Below are 20,870 nucleotides of genomic sequence, written 5' to 3'. Positions count from 1 at the left end.
CCAGTGTACAACCTGTGACACAAACTCTGTTCTAAACGACAAGGACTGTAACTGAAGTCTGAGACCTGGACTGGGGTTCTGATTCTGCATCTTATTAAATGTGTAATCATTTCATCATTCAGTGTGTTAGTAACTCATTACAAAATAAGAATTGTATTAGATAATATCTGCAAAACATTGGTACAAGCGATATATAAATACTCATCACTCATTCTGCTACCAGAAAATGCAAATATACACAACAATCACATAACTGATATTACCTTCAAATTTTTTTCATATGTACCCTAGACACTCAAAACAATTTTTCAGGAAAAGGGCATGATGTCATGGAAAGATAGTGAAGTATGGAGTCAGACAGACCTGGGTCTGAATCTGGTCTGTGTGACCTCACTCTCTGAGCTTTAGTTTTCCTTCTCTCTAACTGCAGATCATATCTGCCTTACAGATACGAATGTTGAGACAATATTTATATAGGCGTAATACAGTATCCACTCATTAATGTTAATCTCCTCGTCTTCCAACAAATAATCATATAGATGAGAGCTACACTTAAGGACTACTGTCAAGAATGACTGTTGATGGCATTTTACTTTTCTTGGCAGCTGGCCAGTACAGGGATCAAACCCTGGACCTTGGTCTTAACAACACCACACTCTAACCAATTGAGCTAACCAGCAGCTGCACATTTCATTTTTTTTTAATGTAAACATAAAAATGATTTTTAGAAGCAAAAATCTCCTTACTTTATAAATCTATACGTCTAATACGTGCTAGGTACAGATGGACATCAAATCATCATCTGCTTTTAGATGGTGTAGATATTTCCAACCACATCAATCACAAAATCTGATACAGCCTGTCATATATCCATGCTGCAGCTTCCCAACAGAATGAAACCTATCACTGGAAGAAGGTTCACACTCATGAGTGAGTGACTGGTTTTCCAGCAGGAGTCAGGGCCCCGAAAAAATGGCATGGCATGTGGGGCCAATAAATAATGATGGGCAAATGGAGTGAGCCGAAATCCAGAGCTCAGTGCACTGTCCAGAATTAAGATGGCAAAAGAGGGCTCAAAAAGAGGTTCTGCCTACATGATAACTTTTCACAATACTTCTAAATGATTTAGAAATACAGGCTTAATTTTAAGAAAATTCCGGTATGAAAATAAGATAAAATTAGCAATATCATCAATAAAGAAAAAGACATATTACACAAAGTTCACACTGAACAGTTTTCTAAAACAAAGTTTTCTAAAATAAATTAGGCTTAAAAGTAAACTATGTTGAAACTAAACTCTTGTATGGCGAAGACTTACTTTGTAGGTTGAGCTGACTTTTTTCAAGAAACTATGGGACCTCTCTACTCCAAATAAGTGATTTGTTTTAGATTTTCAAGGTTATGAGCCAAAAAGTAATGGCTATCTGCTACTTTGTCTAATGATTTAAACACTTACATAACTTGGATGATTTGTTCTTTAAGTAAGTAAATACTTCTATTTCTTCATTTGGTTGTTTTCTGATATGTCTAGCATCTTAGGTCTAATACTATAAAAAGAACCTAAATTATTCTATCTTAAATGTACAGGTTTCCACATAAAAAGCATTCAGTATTTGAGGAATGTCTAGGCGATATTATGCAGAAAATGTGTGGAATTCATGGACAGTCTTTTTTGGAGAATCTACAAAAGAGACACAGTAAGGGATTGACATCCTCTATGTAAAATGAAATACCAGAATTAGTAGACTTTACTTACGAAAGAAATTTTCCTACTTCCACTTGAAGTATTGGCTCTCGTAGATGCACTTCTAGAAGCAAATCTTCAGCTTGAGATCCATCTCCTGTTTTTACAGGATGGGGGTTAAAGATTCTTAGGTATCCCATAAAGCTACCCACAATTATTTTATCTGTAGAGAGATTTTTTAAAAAAAGATGTTTGTTGAAACAAACATTAGCAAATATCTTTGGAAATAAATTTTCTAATATCTAAAAGAGAAATCTAAAATTTAAAAGAATCCAGTTCTGCTTCATATACAAAGGCCACTCTGCTCATAGAAGGTATAAGTAAAGGGAACTTATTTTAATAGCATACAGTTTTTCAAAAATAGCTTTACATCACCGTTATTCAATGTATTAACATACTGCATTTTTTCGTTAGCCTTGATTTGGTACCAAAATCGTTACTTAAGTTAAAGCAAACCCTTTTTCAAAGGACTAGTATAAGGTTGTAAACTGATTTCATCATAGGGTATCAACTCTACAACTGATTGTGGCTGTCAAAAGCACTGTATTAAAAAGGATTCTGAGGGTTCAGATCCTTGTACTGGCCAGCTGCCAAAACAATAAATAAAAAGGATTCTGAGGTCTTGCTAGATGAACTGCCCTAATTAACAATGTCTTGTCTTGTGTACATGAAGGGGAAAAGGTAGGATAGGTATTGTGGGCTAAATTATGTCCCCCAAAAAGATACGGTTAAGTACTAACCCCAGGTACCTATGAATGTGACTTTATATAAAACAGGGTCTTTGCAGGTGTAATCAAGTTAAAATGAGGTGACAGTCAATTAGGTGTATGTGATAGGACTTGACTAGTGTCCTTTAATAAAAGACACATGGGGAGGAGAATGACATGTGAAGACACAGAGACATAAAGGGAAAAGATAGCCACGTGACAATGGATGCAGAGACTGCAGTGATGCATCTACAAACCTAAGAGTGCCTGGGGCTACCAGAAGCTGGAAGAAACAAGGAAGGATCCTAGAGGCTTCAGAGGGAGCACGGCCCTGCCAACCCTGTGATCTCAGACTTCTAGCCTCCAGAACTGCGAGAGAATCAATTTCTGTTGTTTTAAGCCACCCGATTTGTGGTGGTTATAGTAGCCTTAGGAAACTTATTTCCATCTACTTAAATGTACAAGTTCTACATCTTTATTGAGAGCTTACTATGTGCCAGGCAATGGTCTAGGTAATTTACATGTACTAACTCATAAATCCTCATAATAACCCTATGAGAGAGGTACTATCTTGGGAACTTCAATCCGGAATGGAGACACATGGGTCATCAGGAATCTGGTGCTAGATGATCTGATTGCAGCTCCCTTAAGGTCTACAAGGTCTCTGGAGCTGTGCTCACTCCAGGCCCCACTAAGGCTCAGCCAGTTCAACCTCTGCCTACATTTGGGGGAGATATCTCACTTTCATTCCATCTTTTTTACTTAAATTTATCACAGTTTCCTGTCACTCGTGGCAAAAGAAAAAAAAAGATAATCGATGCAGAAATGAGCACCAGAGTGCAGTGCTGATAACACCAAGGCCACGGGTTCGGATCCCACATAGGGATGGCGGGTTAGCTCACTTGGGAGAGCGTGGTGCTGACAACACCAAGTCAAGGGTTAAGATCCCCTTACCGGTCATCTTTAAAATAAAAAAAAAGAAAGAAAGAAATGAGCACCAGAGAATAAACTGCTGGATCCAAAACCTGCAGGGATATTTGGAATTGGCTCTTGAGCTGAGTTGGGACACAAAGCAGTAAGACTTCCGTTCATGTTCTAGGTACAGTTAAGCAGCTTTATACACAGCGAATGAACAGTTAATCAAGTCAGCACCTCTGGTCATCTGGGACCCTGTGCCCACTGCAGGTGAAACTCTAGTGGACTGGACAGCTGCTGCCGCAGGCTAAATAAACAGGAAGGAAGAATGCCAAACCATATGTAAGATGGCTTTTTCTAAGGGCACTGGATAATTTAAAATCAGAGAACAATAGGTTTAAACCTCAAAATTCTCATCTTAGGGTAAAAAATAAAACTCAGGGTCTTTGGGACTCTGCAGAAAGAATTTCTTACCACTTGTGTAAGTGGGACTTAACCACTTAGAATCCAATTCAGAGACTGATTCTTTGGGTTTTAAATTACATAACAAATAAGTTGACAAATACCTCCAGGTTTCTTAAGTAAAAGCCATGATCAGAAAGAAAGATTATACTGTTATGATGGAGTTACTAGAAGAGTCTAGAAGGCTTACAGAACTCTTGAACCTCGAAACATTTCTACAACACTCCCCACTGAGCTTCCTATGTATTCTGTCAAGCCCTAAGCTCCATTTTTACTTACTACAACCAAGATTTGACTTCAAAATAGCCCTCTCTTCAGGGATAGAGGAAGTCCGGATGGCCATTACAGTGACCAGATCTTCAAACTACGGTTAATTAATATGGGATTCCTCAGGGATTAAATAAACAGGCAGGCATTAAAGAAAAAGCCATTAATGTCTTTTTTTTTTAAGTGGTTCATTTTTTTCTTTTTCTAAATAGTATTCAACTATTAATACTACTGAGTAGTGCATTCTACTATATGTTTATCTCATTAGGGCCTCTTTTTGAAGTCTATAACCAAAAATATTCCAGGTCAATGAAAAAGAGGACAACTTAAGCCACCGTATTAGACAGTCATGGCTTCTCACCCATTCCCGCACTGAAGTCAAATTAGAGTCAGAGCCCCATGAACAATGACAAAGCTGTGTACGGTCAATGAATTTTGCTCAGATCCTGCCCTATGGGACTGGCAATCATTTTCCCAGGTGTACTGAGGAAAGAGAAATACCCAAGCTTTTTGTGACAATACTGAACGTTGGCTCTCAGTTACTTCTAATTCTGAAAGCCCAGAAAGACACTGTCCTTGCCAGTTATGGAGGCCCGGGATAAATACATGTTTAACATAGTTCACCCAGTGGGAGAACAAAGCCAACCCACGGTTTTTCACCAGCTTCTGAGAGTTTAAAGGAAACATGTTTTCTTAGGAAATGAGAGAACACCTGCTGGGTTCTCTAACAGGTACAGTGGGGGGTGTTATATTGGGAGAGCTACATGAAAGCTCATAGAACTCTATCTCCCCACCAAGAAGAAGATAAAAATCAATGATACTCCAAGGCCAGATTTTGGGTGGTTTCCAAAATTCAACAAAACACTTAAATATGCAGATGTGGTGATTCCTATTGCATCCCTGATTAATAACCAAATTTGCCATTAGAGGGTAACAGGTCTCACAGAGTTCCGGTTGATCAGTAAACCTTAAAGAGCAACTACAAATTCTTCCACTTCTCTAGTGTCTTCTTGGAGCCACCTAATTTAACTCATCTGCTAGTACACAGTTCTTGATCTGAGTAATGCACTTTTCTCCCTTCCAACACAAAGGGACCAACGAAACAGTTTGCTTTCACCTGGCAGGGGCTGCAGGAACCAGGAACTTCATCTCAGAAAGGTATGCTGGGGTTGGAAGAACTGTGAGTGAAACTCAGGGATCCCTGCTGCCTGGACCAGCAGTAAATGAAACTAGTGCAGTCTCCCTCAAGCAAGCATCAGTGTTCCAGACCCCTCACAAATGAAGGCCTAAACCATTTCCCTAGTCCCTTCACCTAGTACCCAAGACCAAGAGCTCCAACCAGACAGAAGGCCGGTCAAAGCTTAAAAAAAAAAAAAAAAGAAGTTGCCTGGTTGACCAGTTGCAAAACTGAGGAATGTAGCCCCCAACACGTCTTCCTTAAGTTACCACACAATCTTTACTGCTCCTTCATGTTAACATTTTAAATTTTCCTTCTCTCTTCTTTCCCTCAACTGTTATACAGTTATGGACGCTGTACATACCACTTATGTATGTGAGGCAGCAGAATATTGGAACAGGATCATGACAGAATAACAAGAGAAAGGGACGTCACCTAGACATCCTCAATTTGAAGGGCAGGGGCTGCCTGAAACTGCTTCTCAAGAAGCAGGTATACATGGTTTTCTCCCATTGCAGATAAGTTAAGAACACATGTATGTGCAGTTGTACAAGGGATAGTTGCCCTATGTGCAATATAAATATCGAGTAGCTAAACGATAAATGCGGAAGCTATTTTTCAGTTAGTCTCATGTGTTTTCTGCTCCAATTCTAGTAATAAACTCTCCCTCCGGCACACAGGTTGAAATGTAAGCTAAACTGGATTATTCAGGTTCTCTCTCCCCTCCCTCATTCTCACCATCTCTCTCAAGTGTCTGAATCTTAAGTTGAGAGAATTAGGAAAGCAGGTACCACTTCAAACGCATGGTGTCCAATTTCAACTGGACTCTCAAGATTAGCAAGGAACCCTTCTCCTGTATGTCAAGTCAGCTTCCCCTGAAACAATTTCAAGGTCCCTACTATCCTCCTGGAACCCTCTGGTCACCTCTGGTAAGGTTCCATGGACAATACGGTTTCAACTTCCCAACTTGACCTGCAAACCTCTCTACATCTGTATCTATTCTCACCTTCTTGCCCTCCATCAAGCTGAACAAAAGTTCCCATGCCTCTTCAAGGTTAACCCTTCCACCTGTGCACCGGATCCCCTCTGTGACTGTCTTCTCTGGATCCCTGCTCTATCAATTATATCTTCTATCCTACTACAAATTGAATTTTTCCACTTCCCTTGACTCTACACTGTCCCCAAATCATCATCTTCCCTTTTTCCCTTTACAGCTAAGTTTCTTTAAAGCACCATAAAAACTCAATCTCCTCACCTCCCACTCCTTCACTCACTGCAAATCTACCTCTTGTTACCACTGTGCCCACTCATCCACTCGCATCAAGGACACGAATGAACTGCTTGCTGCTAAATGGCGTGGAGACGTTTAGTCCTCCTATCACTATATCTTGCCTCCCAAGTACCAGCCCAGCTTGTTTTCCTGCCTCTCTGCCTGCCCTTCTTAGAATCTTTCAATGGCTTCTCTTCCCAAACTTCCCCCTTTAATGCTCACAGTCTCCAACTTACAGTCCTACACTTCCTCCCCTCTTATTCCAACTTCTCTCCCTGTTCATTTTCATCCATTCTCAGGGCTTAAAATTCAACCAGCAAACTGCTCACTCCCAAATCTCTATCTCAGTTCTGCATACTAGACATTAACACTAAGGTCAAAGGTTCAGTTCCCCATACTGGCCAGCTGCCAAATAAAAAAAGAAAGAAAAAATGGTTCATTTAGAAACAAAAATAAAAACGCAGATACCTAAGCTCACAGATACTACCCCACAATACAGTCTCATAGGATCTTGTATGTCTGGGATAGAAAATCTTTTATAAGTAATAACTGCCCCAGGAAATAACAACACAGGTGACCAGGCTTTGGGAAGTAATGAACAGTGTTTTTATCTATGTGGGACACACACACGTAATGACTTTTGTAGAGCATACTTGGGAAAACAGAGGAAGCTGCTCACAGCTGGCCACAAAGTGGGGAAAGCAATATCTCTGCATATTGGCAACCCTCTGGTGGCACCCCAGTGAGGAACTACAATAGAAATGGATGACTGAACAGTATGTTATTCAGACAATCAGTAAGTACAGTTTCCAACCAAGCTGAGCTTTAGATAATTTGGGCAGAAATGGATTTGAAATTGTTCTCTCTGGCAGGTATTTTTGTGGCATGACTCTCTTATGTTGCTAAATAATAGGGGAATCATAAGCTTTAACAAACACTTGGGCTGAGCCAGGGTTAATCCAGGTTAAGGAACCTACCAAAGACACCCTCTGAATCAAAGGCCTTCCTGTCTCCTATACATGGGAGTGAAGGACCCAGATTTTCCTTAGAAACAATTCAGAAGGTGTTCAGTGCAGTTTAGTACCTTCCACTCTTCTTCTTTGATAATGTAATTTTCCCCTTACACTGTTTTCCATAGATTCTACTGTTTTTATTATAGGCAAGAGAAATCGGTTAAAGAAAAATGAAAAGGGAGAATATTTATATATGCTGAACAAAAGAATGGTTATAAGTTTTCTTTTAAGAGGACAATGACTATTTGGATTGCAAAAAAAAAGTTCATGACTATAAATTATTTAAGCCAAATACAAATTTCAAATAGCAATGATATCAAACTAACCTATTTTAAAGACCATTTAAAAAATATGAAGGTGCAAAGAGGAGTAAATAATACAGGAATAAGATAATATGTGGATTTCAGTATTATAATAATGAAAGCAATGATTCAATAATTATTTTCTACTAACAAATAGAGCTAGCATAATTTCATTATGACATGAATGACTTTCAGATCCAAAAAAAATTTTTTTCTCATCAATGAATTCAAAATTTTGACAAATTACCCTACAAGACCTAATTTTGCAACAAAAGAAAACAAATGAAGTGATGCCATGTAATTTTTTATGAATCCCAGCAAATAATATGACAGAACCAACACAAACCAGAACAACATAAACAACAAAAAAACTATATTTATCAGCTTGCTACCTAAATAATACTTATAAGAAAAACTACTTTCAAAATTAGGGCATAATTATGACAGTGCAATTAAGTTCTACAAAGTACATATGAGGGGTCTTCAAAAAGTTCATGGAAAGATTCATATTACCTTTTAATTCTACTTTTCCATGAACTTTCTGAAATATCCTCATATTTACAAAGGCAAGTTGTTTTATTTGATCTCTTTAAAGCTTAGTTCCAAGGTGCATGGTCATAAGTTGCTTACCTTGGCCATTTCCACTATTGTCAACATCAGCCAAACACAAACAGCCTTGATCAAATTCTTCTTTTTCTCCCAGAACAGTAGACCACCAATCACGGGCTTTAAACAAAGACATTTTCTTTCACTCTAAAAAGAAAACATTTATTTATAATAAAAATCCACTTCATACCACAAATTAATTCTCTCTTAAGGCATAGCAAATTAAACTTGGACACCTTTGAGAAGAACATTTCTGTATTAAATTTAATTTGGGGTTCTGGCCAGTTAGTTCAGTTCCTTAGAACACAGTGTTATAAACACCAGGGTCAAGGGTTTGGATCCCTGTATGAGACAGCTGCCAAAACAGAAACCTTTAATTTTTTTGCCAAAACTTTTTTAATTTTTTGTATTTTGAACACAAATATGAAACCACAAATCCAAACAGTAAGAAACATTAATCAGATATTTTGCAATCCTGTTGGGCTGAGAAATTAGACATCTTCGTTGGGCTAATTCTCTCTTCTGAGACATTTAGGAGTAAATGGCACACAAGTAACAAAAAAAAGAAAACATTCTTCGGAAGCAAGATTCAAATCTACCAACACTATTTAGCACATAAGTCTTCAGCGAAATACCTAACTTCTTTTCATAGTTTGGTCTTCGGAGAGACTTCAGTATCTCCCGTTACAATGAACAGCCTAGAAGAACAAATGAGATCAAATGGGTCAAACGACTGAACCCAGAATAGGCACATTACGAGTACTCAGAAAGCATCCAATCCCTCTCGCCATTCAAACTGTAGAAAGGCAAGATGGAAGAGGGAAAATCACACCAAAAAAGAACGAGGAAAACTGGGGCACAGGTTCATTTATACCACTAACTCCCTGTGTGTCCTCAGGCAACCCACATAACCTCTCTGTACTTTGATTTCTCATCTACAGTGAGCATCTACCAGCCCTACCTACCACTGAGTTACTAATATGGTGGATGTGAAAGCACATTACAACACAGCATCGCATACCCCGGGACTCTAAAACAGTTCATTTATCTAATATAAATGAGGCTTTCCTTCATGCTATGCTGATTTAAATAGTAGTTTGGGTATGCAGTCAATTCTTATTCGCAAAAGTTTTCTATAAGGTCACCACAAATACTGAATTAGCAAATACTAAGCCATTGCTCATAGGGAAAACACAGGTTTAGGTTCCTGCAAGCCTCTAGTCACGTTTTGTCAACCAATCAACACCTGATGTTGTTTTATGTGTGTTTCAGTTTAAGGACACCTTATTTATTGTTGATTCATGACCACTGAACTCAGGGCCAACAGTGCTATAATTCTGTCTGAAGAGAGCTTATCTAATTGCACACACGTCTGCTCCTCGACTTACAATAGGATTACTTCTCAATAAACCCATCATAAGTTAAAAATACCATAAGTCGAAAATGCATTTAATACACCTGGGAAAAGATCAAAATTCAAAATTCAAAGTATGGTTTCTACTGAATACGCATCACTTTCGTAAAGTTGAAAAATCTTTGGACCGTCGTAAGTCAGGGACCATCTGTATTTTCTCCAGTCTATTACAGCCTTCTTGTACTTAGAAACATGAGACAGCCCTTCAGCAGTACATTTTAGGGCCATTTTAAACACTGAAATTACCCCATCAGCACAAAAATGTGGCATAAAGTACTGTAGACCATGAAAGGACACTCGTTTACAGTATGAGAGCTGAAACAAGAAAGCAGAGAGTCACTGTTTTATGACAGCTGAGAACATGTGCATCAGGAGACTCAAATTTTTTGCTGCTTTGTACATGACCATGAGTGACTGCAAAAGCATCACAAGCCCTGATTTGGGGGTCACAAATAAATTTTAGCAAGTAGGCAAATTCGCAAATACAGAATCTCAAATAATGAGGATCAACTGTACTTTTTTAAATGTAGATCAATGTGCTTCTTAAAATAGGCCTCCCACATAAGCTGATCATAGAAACCAAGACCATTTGTGTTCATTCAGTTGGCCAAGAAATTGGCTGAGAATAATGTGGTGGTAAAAAGTGTAGACTGGAGGCAGCCTGTGTGAGTTTGAATTCCTGTTTCACCACATACTAACCATGCAACTAGGAGCAGGTTACTAAAAGTTACTGAACCTCTCTACACTTCAGCTTCCTCATCTACAAAATAAAGATAAGAGTGGTGTTGTGAGAATTAAATAAGAATGCAGTAGAAGCAACCTCCAGAATTGGAGAAAATATTTTCAAATCATATATCTGACAAGGAGTTAATATCCAGAATATATAAAAAATTCCTACAATTCAAAAATAAAAAAGCAAACAACCTAATTTAAAAATGGGCAAGGGAAATGAACAGACATTTCTCCAAAGAAAATATACAAATGGCTAGCAAATACACAAAAGATGCTCAGTTCCACTAATCATCAGGGAAATGGAAATCAAAGCTACAATGAGGTAATGCCTCACATTCATTAGAACGGCTACTATCAACAAAACAGAAAATAACAAGTGTTGACAAGGATGCAGAAAAACTGAAACCCTTGTGCATTGTTGATGGGAATGTAAAATGGTGCAAGCACTATGGAAAACAGTATGGAGGTTCCTCAAAAAATTAAAAATAGAAACATCATATGATCCAGAAATTCCACTTCTGGATGTACATCCGAAAGAACTGAAATCAGGGTCTTGAAGAGATTTTTGTACACCTTAGATAAGTGGCCACAAGAGACATAGCTGGAGTTTGAATTATAAACACACATGACTATATCAAGTGAAAACAGCTACCATGTGAAAACGGCCTTGAAAACCTTTGCTAGTGAACAAATTTTTTCAGCTTGTTAAAATATAGGAAATAAATTCTCCAATGTGAAAAGCTAACTTTCCAGCACTGTCTATAAATAGAAATGTCTACACCAAACACTAATTTCTCATGGACTTCTAACACAAAATTGAAGATCTATTTCTATTGACAAAATAATACAGGCAACATTTAAATCCTTCTTGTTTCTCTCCTGCACTATCCCTTTCTCCTTACTCACCTACCACTTTGCTAGTTCCTGAAAGCCCTCTTTTCCCAGACAGTTTAGTGCCTTGCTATTCAAGGTATAATCCCTGGACGAGCAGTATCGGCATCACACAAAAGCTTGGTAAAATCTTGGCCTCCCCAAACAATATCCCCAGGTGATTCACTCACACCTTAAAGCTTGAGAAGCACTGATTTAACTAATACGTAAAGGCACAAGTGGGTATTTTCTTATAGTGGAGTTCTACCTTTCCCCACCTCCCCTGCTTACGGTAATTTTTTTTTTTTTTTTTTTTTTCTTTTTGGCAGTTGGCTGGTACAGGAATCCTAGGGATCTGAATCTCTGACCTCGGTCTTATCAGCACCATGCTCTAACCAACGGAGCTTGGCCAGCCCTCCCTTCTTTTTCCTGCCACTAGTTGCCTTTCCAGGGCTTGAAAAGAGAATTATTTTTCAAATCAAAGAACTTAAGCAGCTGGAAGTTATCCATCATTCACCCAGTCCTCCCACTTTATAGGAGAAGCCCACAGAAGTTATATGATTCCCCTAAATCACTCAGCTAATGGCAGAACCTTGCTTGTATAATCTCTAGAACTTTGTCTCAAGCTGCCAATGCCCTGCAACTAATATCTGAAAAATTGAAAAAGCATGTGTCAGTAGAGGTATTTTTGTTTTGTTTTAATTTTCAAAAAGAGTGTTGAGGGAGGGCTAATTTTAAACCCAGGTCCAACAAATGGCTCTTCCACAACTACCTTAATTATTTCAGACCAACACTAACGCTGACTTTCATACCAGGGCAAGACATAAGGTAATGCATAGCAGAATTTCATAAATTCCATCACATCATAATCCTGTATGTTGGTTCCCCCATGTCCCAAGTGGTATCATGTATCATTGTTGGCAATAATTTATTGATCAATAAGGACTTACATTTTTAAAGAGTTAAAGAACAACAGAAAAAACAAAAATTGGGGCTGATGATCAGTAGCCACCGTATGTTTCCCAAGTGCCTCTCTCTCCAGTTTCAGAGGCAGAAGCAGAGGAAGATGCACTGCCCACTCCCAAGAAATGAAGAAACCACAAACTCTCATCTATGCAAAGTTGCCATACCATTAATTTCCTTTGCTAAAAATTGGTGGATTTTAAAAAGCAACTTAGGCAGCAGTACAACAGATTTCAAAGGAAAGTTCCTTTCTACTTTGGCTTCAAAGATGGATCTGATAGTGAGTCTGAATGATGTATGGTTGCGGAACATCCCTGCTTATGCACAAAAGGCTTAATTCTTTGGCTCAAACCAAGCAAACACACCTACAAAAATTTTCTCTTTGCACACAGCAGTTGTGTTCCTAATAAGCATGTATATAATCAGTTTTTTATTTAATCTTGAATAGCCTTACAAACACTAGAGTACCTTGATATCTAATGGAAATCTAAGTTAAATAATTATCCCATAACTAGTATGTTTTGCAATTTAAACTTTCAGAGGGGTCCACTTTTGGCATAACACATGAGAAATTCCATGTACCTGCTCCCCAGTGAAACAGGTGAAAATTATTTTTAAAAACAACCATATAAAGTCTCTGAAAATGGCCTTAAGGGCATATAGCAAATGAAGAAACACATTTATTCAAAAAAATCTTCTATAAGAACAGCAATAGCTCTCTTGCTTCCTGTCGCCACGTGATCTGCTTGTACCCTCCGGCTGCCTGCTGCTTTCTGCCATGAGAAGCAGCAGCCTGCGGCCCACACCAGATGCAGTTATCCCAGAATCGTTTTCCTGATAATAAATACTCAATTAATCTCGTACACCTGAATCCCTGACTCTGGCTTTACTTCTGTTGTGCCTGACCTTGGATAGTTACTATCAAAAGTGGCGCCTTGAGAAGAACACTAAAGATTTGATCAGAAGATAGATCTTCACCTGGCTACCTGACAATAAGCACTCCATCACTGAAGGTTAGGATACTGAGATTTAGAGAAAATAACCCAACAATACACAATCCACAGAAGTCATATCATATATTTTAAATTCACATGGCAAAATTTATTTTTTTAAAAAAACTTTGGCTTCCAGTCAAGATGGTGGAATAGACGGTATCCAGTGCCACCCTCTCCCACAATCAACCAATTTACACCTATCAAAAAGCAATGACAGCCAAGCTGGACTGCTAGAGATCAGGGGAAGAGGAGGAGAGACCTACAGAGTACATGAAGGCAGGAGAAGCCACGATGAGAGAAAGAAGCATTCCAACCATTTAGAGCCCTGGCTGCTTCAAGGCTGGTCCTGATGAGCACACAGAGCAGGAAGTGGCAAAAGCTGCAGCTGTGCCCTTCAGATGAAGTTGCTTGGAGGCTGCAGAAGAGAAGAGGGCCTTGGGAATCCCCAGGCCAGCAAGACCACTAACAGGGTTCCTGTGGACCCACATAGGAGCACGGAGCCACAACAACTGAAAAAAAGGAGCCACTCAGATGCTGGTGAGTCATCACAAGGATCTGGCACATGGCCCATCCCATGGGACGTGTTTGGAGCACAGGAGGTGGGGGAGACAGACTCACTGGGGGAACACTGGGGCACAGTAAGGACAGCTGATCTGCCCCCCAATCAGTGCAAGACCACTCAGGGGAGACTTGTCAGGAATACAGAACCACAGCAGATGCTGTTTGCTCAAAAGACTCAGGCCCAGACCAGAGTTTCTACACAACCCAGGTGTACCAGATCTCATGAGACCCAGAAGTACCTATAAAGTCAACCATTAAAACTTGAGCTGCACAAAAAGCCTTCCCCAGGGAATCAGTAGCAAAGCAGCAATTTAAGATTAACCAGAGAGCTCAAGTACTGGTCCCCACAGGAAGTTCCCCCATTTTAGAAGTAAGCAAAGGACTACAAGTTAGTTCCAGTGAAGAGTTTAAGTGGTGGGAACAGCAAATAATCCAACACAGACTGAAAGAAAAAACAAAATACCCACACACCAGAGGCAAAGTTTGATATTAACTAGTAAAGATCTCACATCATCAAAGAACACCTATAAAACCTAGAAGGACCAGAAGTCCCATGGGTTACCAAGCAGGGAGTGGGAAGGGCTGAGGACCTCAGCCACACCTCCTGACACCCACAACCAGCCCAGCGACGACCACCAAGTCACCACAGTAAGAGCTCCAGGCTCCTGAACTGGGGCAGTGGGGGGGCCAAGGGCATCAGCCACTCCCCCCAACAGCCACACCAGCCCAGCAACAACCACTGAGCTGCCACAAGAAGCACCCCAGGTTCCCAAGCTGGGGCAGTGGGGGGTGAGGGCTTCAGCCACATCCCCCTGACATCTGCACCCAGCCCAGCAATGACCAAGCCACTGCTGGATGCCCCCTGGCCTCCCCTGCAGGAATGAAGGGGGTGCCACAGGCCTCAACCCTGCCCTTCCTCCTTCCTCCTTCCCACCCTATTTCATTCCTCTTTCCCCTCCCAACTGCTCCACAACATCATAGAATGTAAAAAAAAATAACATAAACAAATAAACTTAAAAAAAAATAAAAATACAGCTTTGCAGATTTAAAAAAAAAATAGGTAGGTAACAAAGCTAGTATTTGAACCCCCCCAAAAAAAGAATAGCAAGAGTCCGTGGTATTTCAACTAATACTCATACCCTCTCTCTCCTTATTCCCAGCTCAGCAAAATGGAAACTCCACTGCAGACTGGGATAGCCAAGAAGAGAGTGCACCCTCTTCCTCCAGCTCCCAGCCAGAGAATATCTTCCCCCGAGGGGCAGGATATCAGCAGTTCTCACTCTAGCCCAGGTATCTGTTGCTGACTCAACAAGAAACAGTAAATCTAAACAGACCTCAACAAATGAAGAGACTGAATTAGTGATCAAAAAACTATCCACAAAGAAAAGGCCAGACCCAAATGGATTCACTGGTGAATTCTACCAAACTACCAATTCTTCATAAACTGCTCCAAAAAATAAAAGAAGGGAACACTTTCCAACTCATTCTATGAGGCTAATGTTACCTGAGCCAAAACCAAAGACATCACAAGAAAACTATAAACCAATATCTCTTATGAATACAGATGCAAAAATCCTCAACAAAATACTATTGGCAAATTGAATCCAATAAAATATTCATACAAAAAGAATTATATGCCATGACCAAATGGATTTACCCCCAAGAATGCAAGGTGGTTTAACATCCAAAAATGAATCAATGTAATATACTGTGTCAATTAAATAAAAATGAAAAACCACCTCATCATCTCAATTGACTCAGAAAAAGAATTTGACAAAATCCAACTCTTCCATTATACAAACACTCAACACACTTGGAATAGAAGGAAAGTTACTCGAACTGATAAAAGACATCTACCTACACAAAATCCACAGTTTACATCATGCTTAATGGTGATCAACTAGATGCTTTCCCCCTAAGATCAGGCACAGAACAAGGATGTGTACATTCGCCACTTCTATTGAACACTGTACTGGAAATTCTAACTAGGACAATTAGAAAAGAAAAAAATTAACAAAAGCTTCTAGATTGGATAGGAAAAGAAAAAATAAAACTGTCTTTACTCACAAATGAAATGATCTTGCATATAGAAAATCCTAAGGAATTCACTAAAAACCTATTAGAGCTAATAACTGAGTTCTGCAAAGTTGGAGGATACAAGAAAAACATACAGAAATCAATTGTATTTCTACACACTTGCAATGAATAATCCTAAAATGAAATTAAGAAAACAATTCCATTTACAATAACACTCAAAAGAATAAAATACTTAGAAATAAATTTAACAAAAGAAGTGTAAAACTAGGGCTAGTCAGTTAGCTCACTTTGGTTAGAGTGCTGTGCTCATAACACCAAGGTCTATGGTTCACATCTCCATACCTGCCAGCCGCAAAAAAAAAGTGTAAAACTTACACTCGATAAAACATTGAAAAAACTATAAAACATTGCTGAAAGAAATTAAAGAAGTTCTAAATAAAAGGGAAATCATCCCATGTTTATGGATCTGAAGACTTATTGTTCTTAAGATGGCAATACTTCCCAAATCACTCTACAGATTCAATGCAATAAACAATCCATTCACAAGGGATCCACCCCCATGACTCAAACAGCTCCCAGCACTGCCACATTAGGGATTAGGTTTCCACACAAGTTTTAGGAGAACAACACATCCAAACTCTATCAGCCACTACAAATATTCACATATAATTTTTCATATCTCTTATGTTCTCATTTCTCTTAGATAATGCCTTGGGGTGAACATATGTTTTCATTTCTCTTAGATAATGCCGTGGGGCGAACATATGTTTTCATTTCTCTTAGATAATGCCTTGGGGTGGAATTGCTGGATCACACGTTAATTCTATGTTTAAGTGTTAAAGACCCTGTCAAGCACGCCCTCTCACCCTGTGATCTGCTTGGACCCGCTGGCTGTCTGCAGTTTTCTGCTGTGAGTAGAAGCAACCTGAGGTCCACACCAAATGCAGCTGTCCCAGAATTGTAAGCCAAATAAACCTCTTTTCTTTATAAATTACCCAGACACAAGTACTCTGTTGTAGCAACACAAAAACAGACTGATACAGTGGCATTATTAATATTAGCCAAAATGTAGAAACAAATGCCCATCAACTGATTAATATATAAATAAAAGGTGGTATATCCATAAAATAGAATGTTATTTGGCCATAAAAAAAGGAAAGAATGAAATACTGATATATGCTACAATATGAATGAACCTTAAAAACACTATCCTAACTAAGCCACTTAAAGACCACATATCTGATTTCATTTATATGAAATGTCCAGAACAGGCAAATCCATAGAGAGAGAAAGTAGATTAGAAGTGGGGGAAGTGGGGATGGGTAAAAGAGTTCGAGGGTGAGCGCTAAAGGGTGTGAAGTCTCTTTGGGGGAAGATAAAAGTATTCTAAATTGAACATGGTGATGGATGCACATATCTGTGAATACACACAAAAAACAAATTTTATATGTTAAATGGATGAATTGTATAGTATGTGAGTTATTTCAATAAAGCTGTTATTTTTCTAAAGAGAGTAAATACTCATGAATACATGGGGTTTGTTTTACTATTCTTTATAATTTTGTTTACATTTAAAATTTTCCCATAATAAAAAATAATAAAATAAAAATTTTTTCACTTTTTTAAAAGGAGGATGCTTATGTATTTTGGCCACATTTATTCTACATAAGAAGAACAATAGGTTAGCAAATTAAATGCAGAATGTTAGCAAAATAAATTCGGCCCTTTCGAGAAAAAGAAAAAATGGCCATAAATTAAGACTTAAATAAAACAATAATTTGTATTCCAAGTTGAGAAAGATGTAGCCCTTGATGCTGAGATATTAAAGCAAGCAGTTCAGTGGGGGAGGTCCAATACTGACAGGTTAGGAAGAAGCAAGGTAAGGAACAATAGTAATAGGACATTTATCAGTTCTGTAACCTGGCTTTTGGCTTACAAAAACAAATAAAAAGTATTCCAAACAAAAAAATAAATCCCAGGCAGTTCTAAATATTTTGCAAGTATTCTCTTTCAATCTTCATAACAGAACTACAAAGTAAATCACAGGTACCATTATTCGGGTATCCCTGAATACAGAGAGGTTAAGAAGCCTGTCCAAATGATCGCAATAATACTGGTGGATGTGGCACCTAAACCCAGGCTGTCTACTCCAGAACCCTAAACAAATGATCTATGCAGCCACCCCATGTAGACTATAAAAGCAATAGCTCTGTTCATATGAATTCTAATCACCACAAGCTCAAACTGCAGAAAAGTATTCATACATTTAAATAGTTAAAGGATGACTAGAAAACAATACTTTAAAGGTTTTAACAGGTGCTTCCCTATAAATAGGCACAAAAGATTAGTTTCTAATGCCTTATTAGAATAATAAATGGAAGATATCTTTATCACCCCAAACTCCAGAAATTCTCTTCCACACTTACTTCTTGACACTTCCTTTTTAAAATTTATTTATATATGTGTTATCTTCCAAACCAAGTTTCCTGAGATTTAGGTTTCTTTTAAGAGATGGATGTTTTAACACCACATTGACCTAGTGCTGCAATACGGAAGGGTGAACAGCATGGCTGGAGCCATGATAACCCCAGAAAACCCTGCGGGAGGAATGTGTGGCTTTGAAGGCAGAAGTTCGGGAAAGATGATAAATGCACATAGAGTTGTAAGAATATTGGTTTTGAAGGCAATATTACAAGGGCTCAGCGTTGGGATTTTCAGTAAAAGACACTAAAGTCAGAAAAGCACAAGAGCTGGAGTCAGACAAACCTGGCTTCATTTTCTGACCCCATGTTCCATCTGTATGACCTTAGACAAATCTCTCGTCCTCTAGTCTCCCAATTGTTCTTGGGGCGGGGGGTGGGTGCCAGGATAAAACAGCACAAACCCAAAGTAAGCATTCAATAAATGTCAGTAGTAACCTAGTAGTAGTAAGAGTAGTAACAATGGTGGTGGTGGTGGCAGTGATAGTGTGCTCTGAGTAAGATGAAACAACAAATGCCCTCTGGACTGAAATTTTAAGTGAGCCGCACAAAAGGCTGATAGTAATCTTCAATGGAAATGTTATTAATCAGCAGGGATGTTTTACAATAACTTCATGTGTTCCAATAATTTCAAAAAATATTTGAAAATATTTAGAGGGATAAGACTTGATATGTACATCAATAAAACTTTTTAAATTATTATATATTACTGAATTTTTTCCCGTCAATGAATATTTCCATCCAGAAGTTGTACCATAAACGTAAGTGTATAGTTGTAATTTAAGCACAGAAATTGCACATAGTGAAAAATCCCTTAAACCCTCACAAATAACTTGTAAATTATTTTCAAAACAAAGTTTCTTTTTCTTAATTCTTCTAAATTAAAAATTCAGTTTATTCACCAAAAAATAAAATTTCCCAGCAATTATTCTCTTTACATATTGCTACTATGTTAGAAAATATTTCCTTCTGAATGTTGGCTGAAAATCAGCTAAGAGCCATAGTTTTCCCTCTAGCATCTTTCAAGTCATGTGTGTGTGTACATGTAATACGTGAGATTTTTAAAATAAAAGTGAGATACCCCCAAAAACCTTAATGTTTTCCAGAATATTCAAGTCAATTGCAGGACTTGACTGGGAGGAGGAGGTGCTGATAAAATCAGCTCAGTTCACCTAAACTGCTGTGGTCTGCAAAGTAGAAAAGAGAAGCAATAATCCTACTGCAAGGAAGATTAGGGGGTATTAGTACCTGCACCCTACATCAGTCATAGGCTGAGAACTGCTCTGACCATTTGCTAACAGACCTGTTCAAGTGTCACAGGAGAATGTTCATTCACCACGTGACAGGCATTCCTCAGTGGAATCCTCAAACGTTTTTGTCACCCTTTTCTAGAAGATGTTCCCAGGATCTCGCACACTTTGTGCTCATGATTGGGCAGTGTGTCCTAATGCAAACATCCTTCCTAAAAACACCTATCACCTTAGATCCCCAAAACCATTGCATGGCATCAGAGTCTTGCACACAAAACACAGAAAGGGCAATTCATGCACCCGAAGTTTAACTCCTGACACTTTCTTACCTGATGCCAAGGCAGGTGCAACCTGCCCCACCTCACTGCGAACGCTCTTTGCGCAGATTTCCCGTTAAGAACGCCTGACGAGGTTCCCAGTGACGGAGTGGAGGGTGCAAAGGAGAGCAACCCTTCGCCTCGCTACTCCCGCTCTAAGTTGTTTCAAGTCCCGGGCAGGAGAGAGCCCCTCCAGGCAGCCCTGCCGGCTCCCCAGAGTTGGAGCCGTTCTCCCCAGCACGCTCGCCGGCGCCCCTTTCCGTCACCCCGGAGACAAGCAGGGGCAGCGCATGTATCCCTCGGAAGAGACCGGGCAGGCGAGGACTGCAGGTGCAGCGGCTTACAGAGGAGGAACTGATGGAGAAGGTGGGGAGCGGGGTGCAGCAAAAAGGGACAGACGCGGCGCAGGGGACCGCTCTCCGCCCCCGCCTAACTCCAAGCCACCCTCGCCCTGTTGTCACGGCGCTTTACAACGGACGCTACTGCGCAAGTCAGCGCTGCGCCGCGGTGCCTGCTGGGGGTTGTAGTCCACGGAGGCTGAGCCGAAGAAGGCGGCGGCGATTTCCGAGGGAGCCGCGCTCGGATCGGAATCCTAGTGTGCGGGGCTCATCTGAACCACCGCCTAGTCCTCAGCAGAGAGAGAATCAGTGCAGTTCCCTCCCCTGCCCTCGCAGCCGTTCCTCCCACCCAGGCTCCGCGAAGACCCCGCTCCCGCCTCGGCTCCGGACGCGGGCCACGCCCCCCGGGACTCGCGGGCGGGGCCTCCCTGAGGGCGGGGCGGGCATCAC

The 20,870-nt window shown here is 39.7% G+C and overlaps 1 protein-coding gene across 6 annotated transcripts in view; it reads right to left on the bottom strand.

Annotated features, from left to right (window-relative positions):
* The window catches only part of BBS9 (Bardet-Biedl syndrome 9), a 445,357-nt gene extending 424,810 nt beyond the window's left edge, over positions 1–20,547 (bottom strand). For 4 of the 6 annotated variants that reach the window (XM_063113569.1, XM_063113571.1, XM_063113574.1 and 1 more), the window contains exons 1-3: positions 20,095–20,547; positions 8,488–8,610; positions 1,757–1,907 (exon numbers count right to left, since the gene is read on the bottom strand). In XM_063113569.1, coding sequence (XP_062969639.1) covers positions 1,757–1,907; positions 8,488–8,599 — 263 coding nt within the window. In that variant the 5' untranslated portion in view covers positions 8,600–8,610; positions 20,095–20,547. Of the gene's footprint in view, positions 1–1,756; positions 1,908–8,487; positions 8,611–9,098; positions 9,147–20,094 lie in introns of those variants that run through there. The other 2 variants (XM_063113576.1, XM_063113570.1) reach the window with 2 other exon arrangements.
* Between the last annotated feature and the right edge of the window lie 323 nt (positions 20,548–20,870).

The sequence above is a fragment of the Cynocephalus volans genome, chromosome 11 (genome assembly GCF_027409185.1).
Source record: "Cynocephalus volans isolate mCynVol1 chromosome 11, mCynVol1.pri, whole genome shotgun sequence".
Classification (NCBI taxonomy): domain Eukaryota; kingdom Metazoa; phylum Chordata; class Mammalia; order Dermoptera; family Cynocephalidae; genus Cynocephalus; species Cynocephalus volans.
This window is presented reverse-complemented; position numbering and strand designations above follow the sequence as displayed.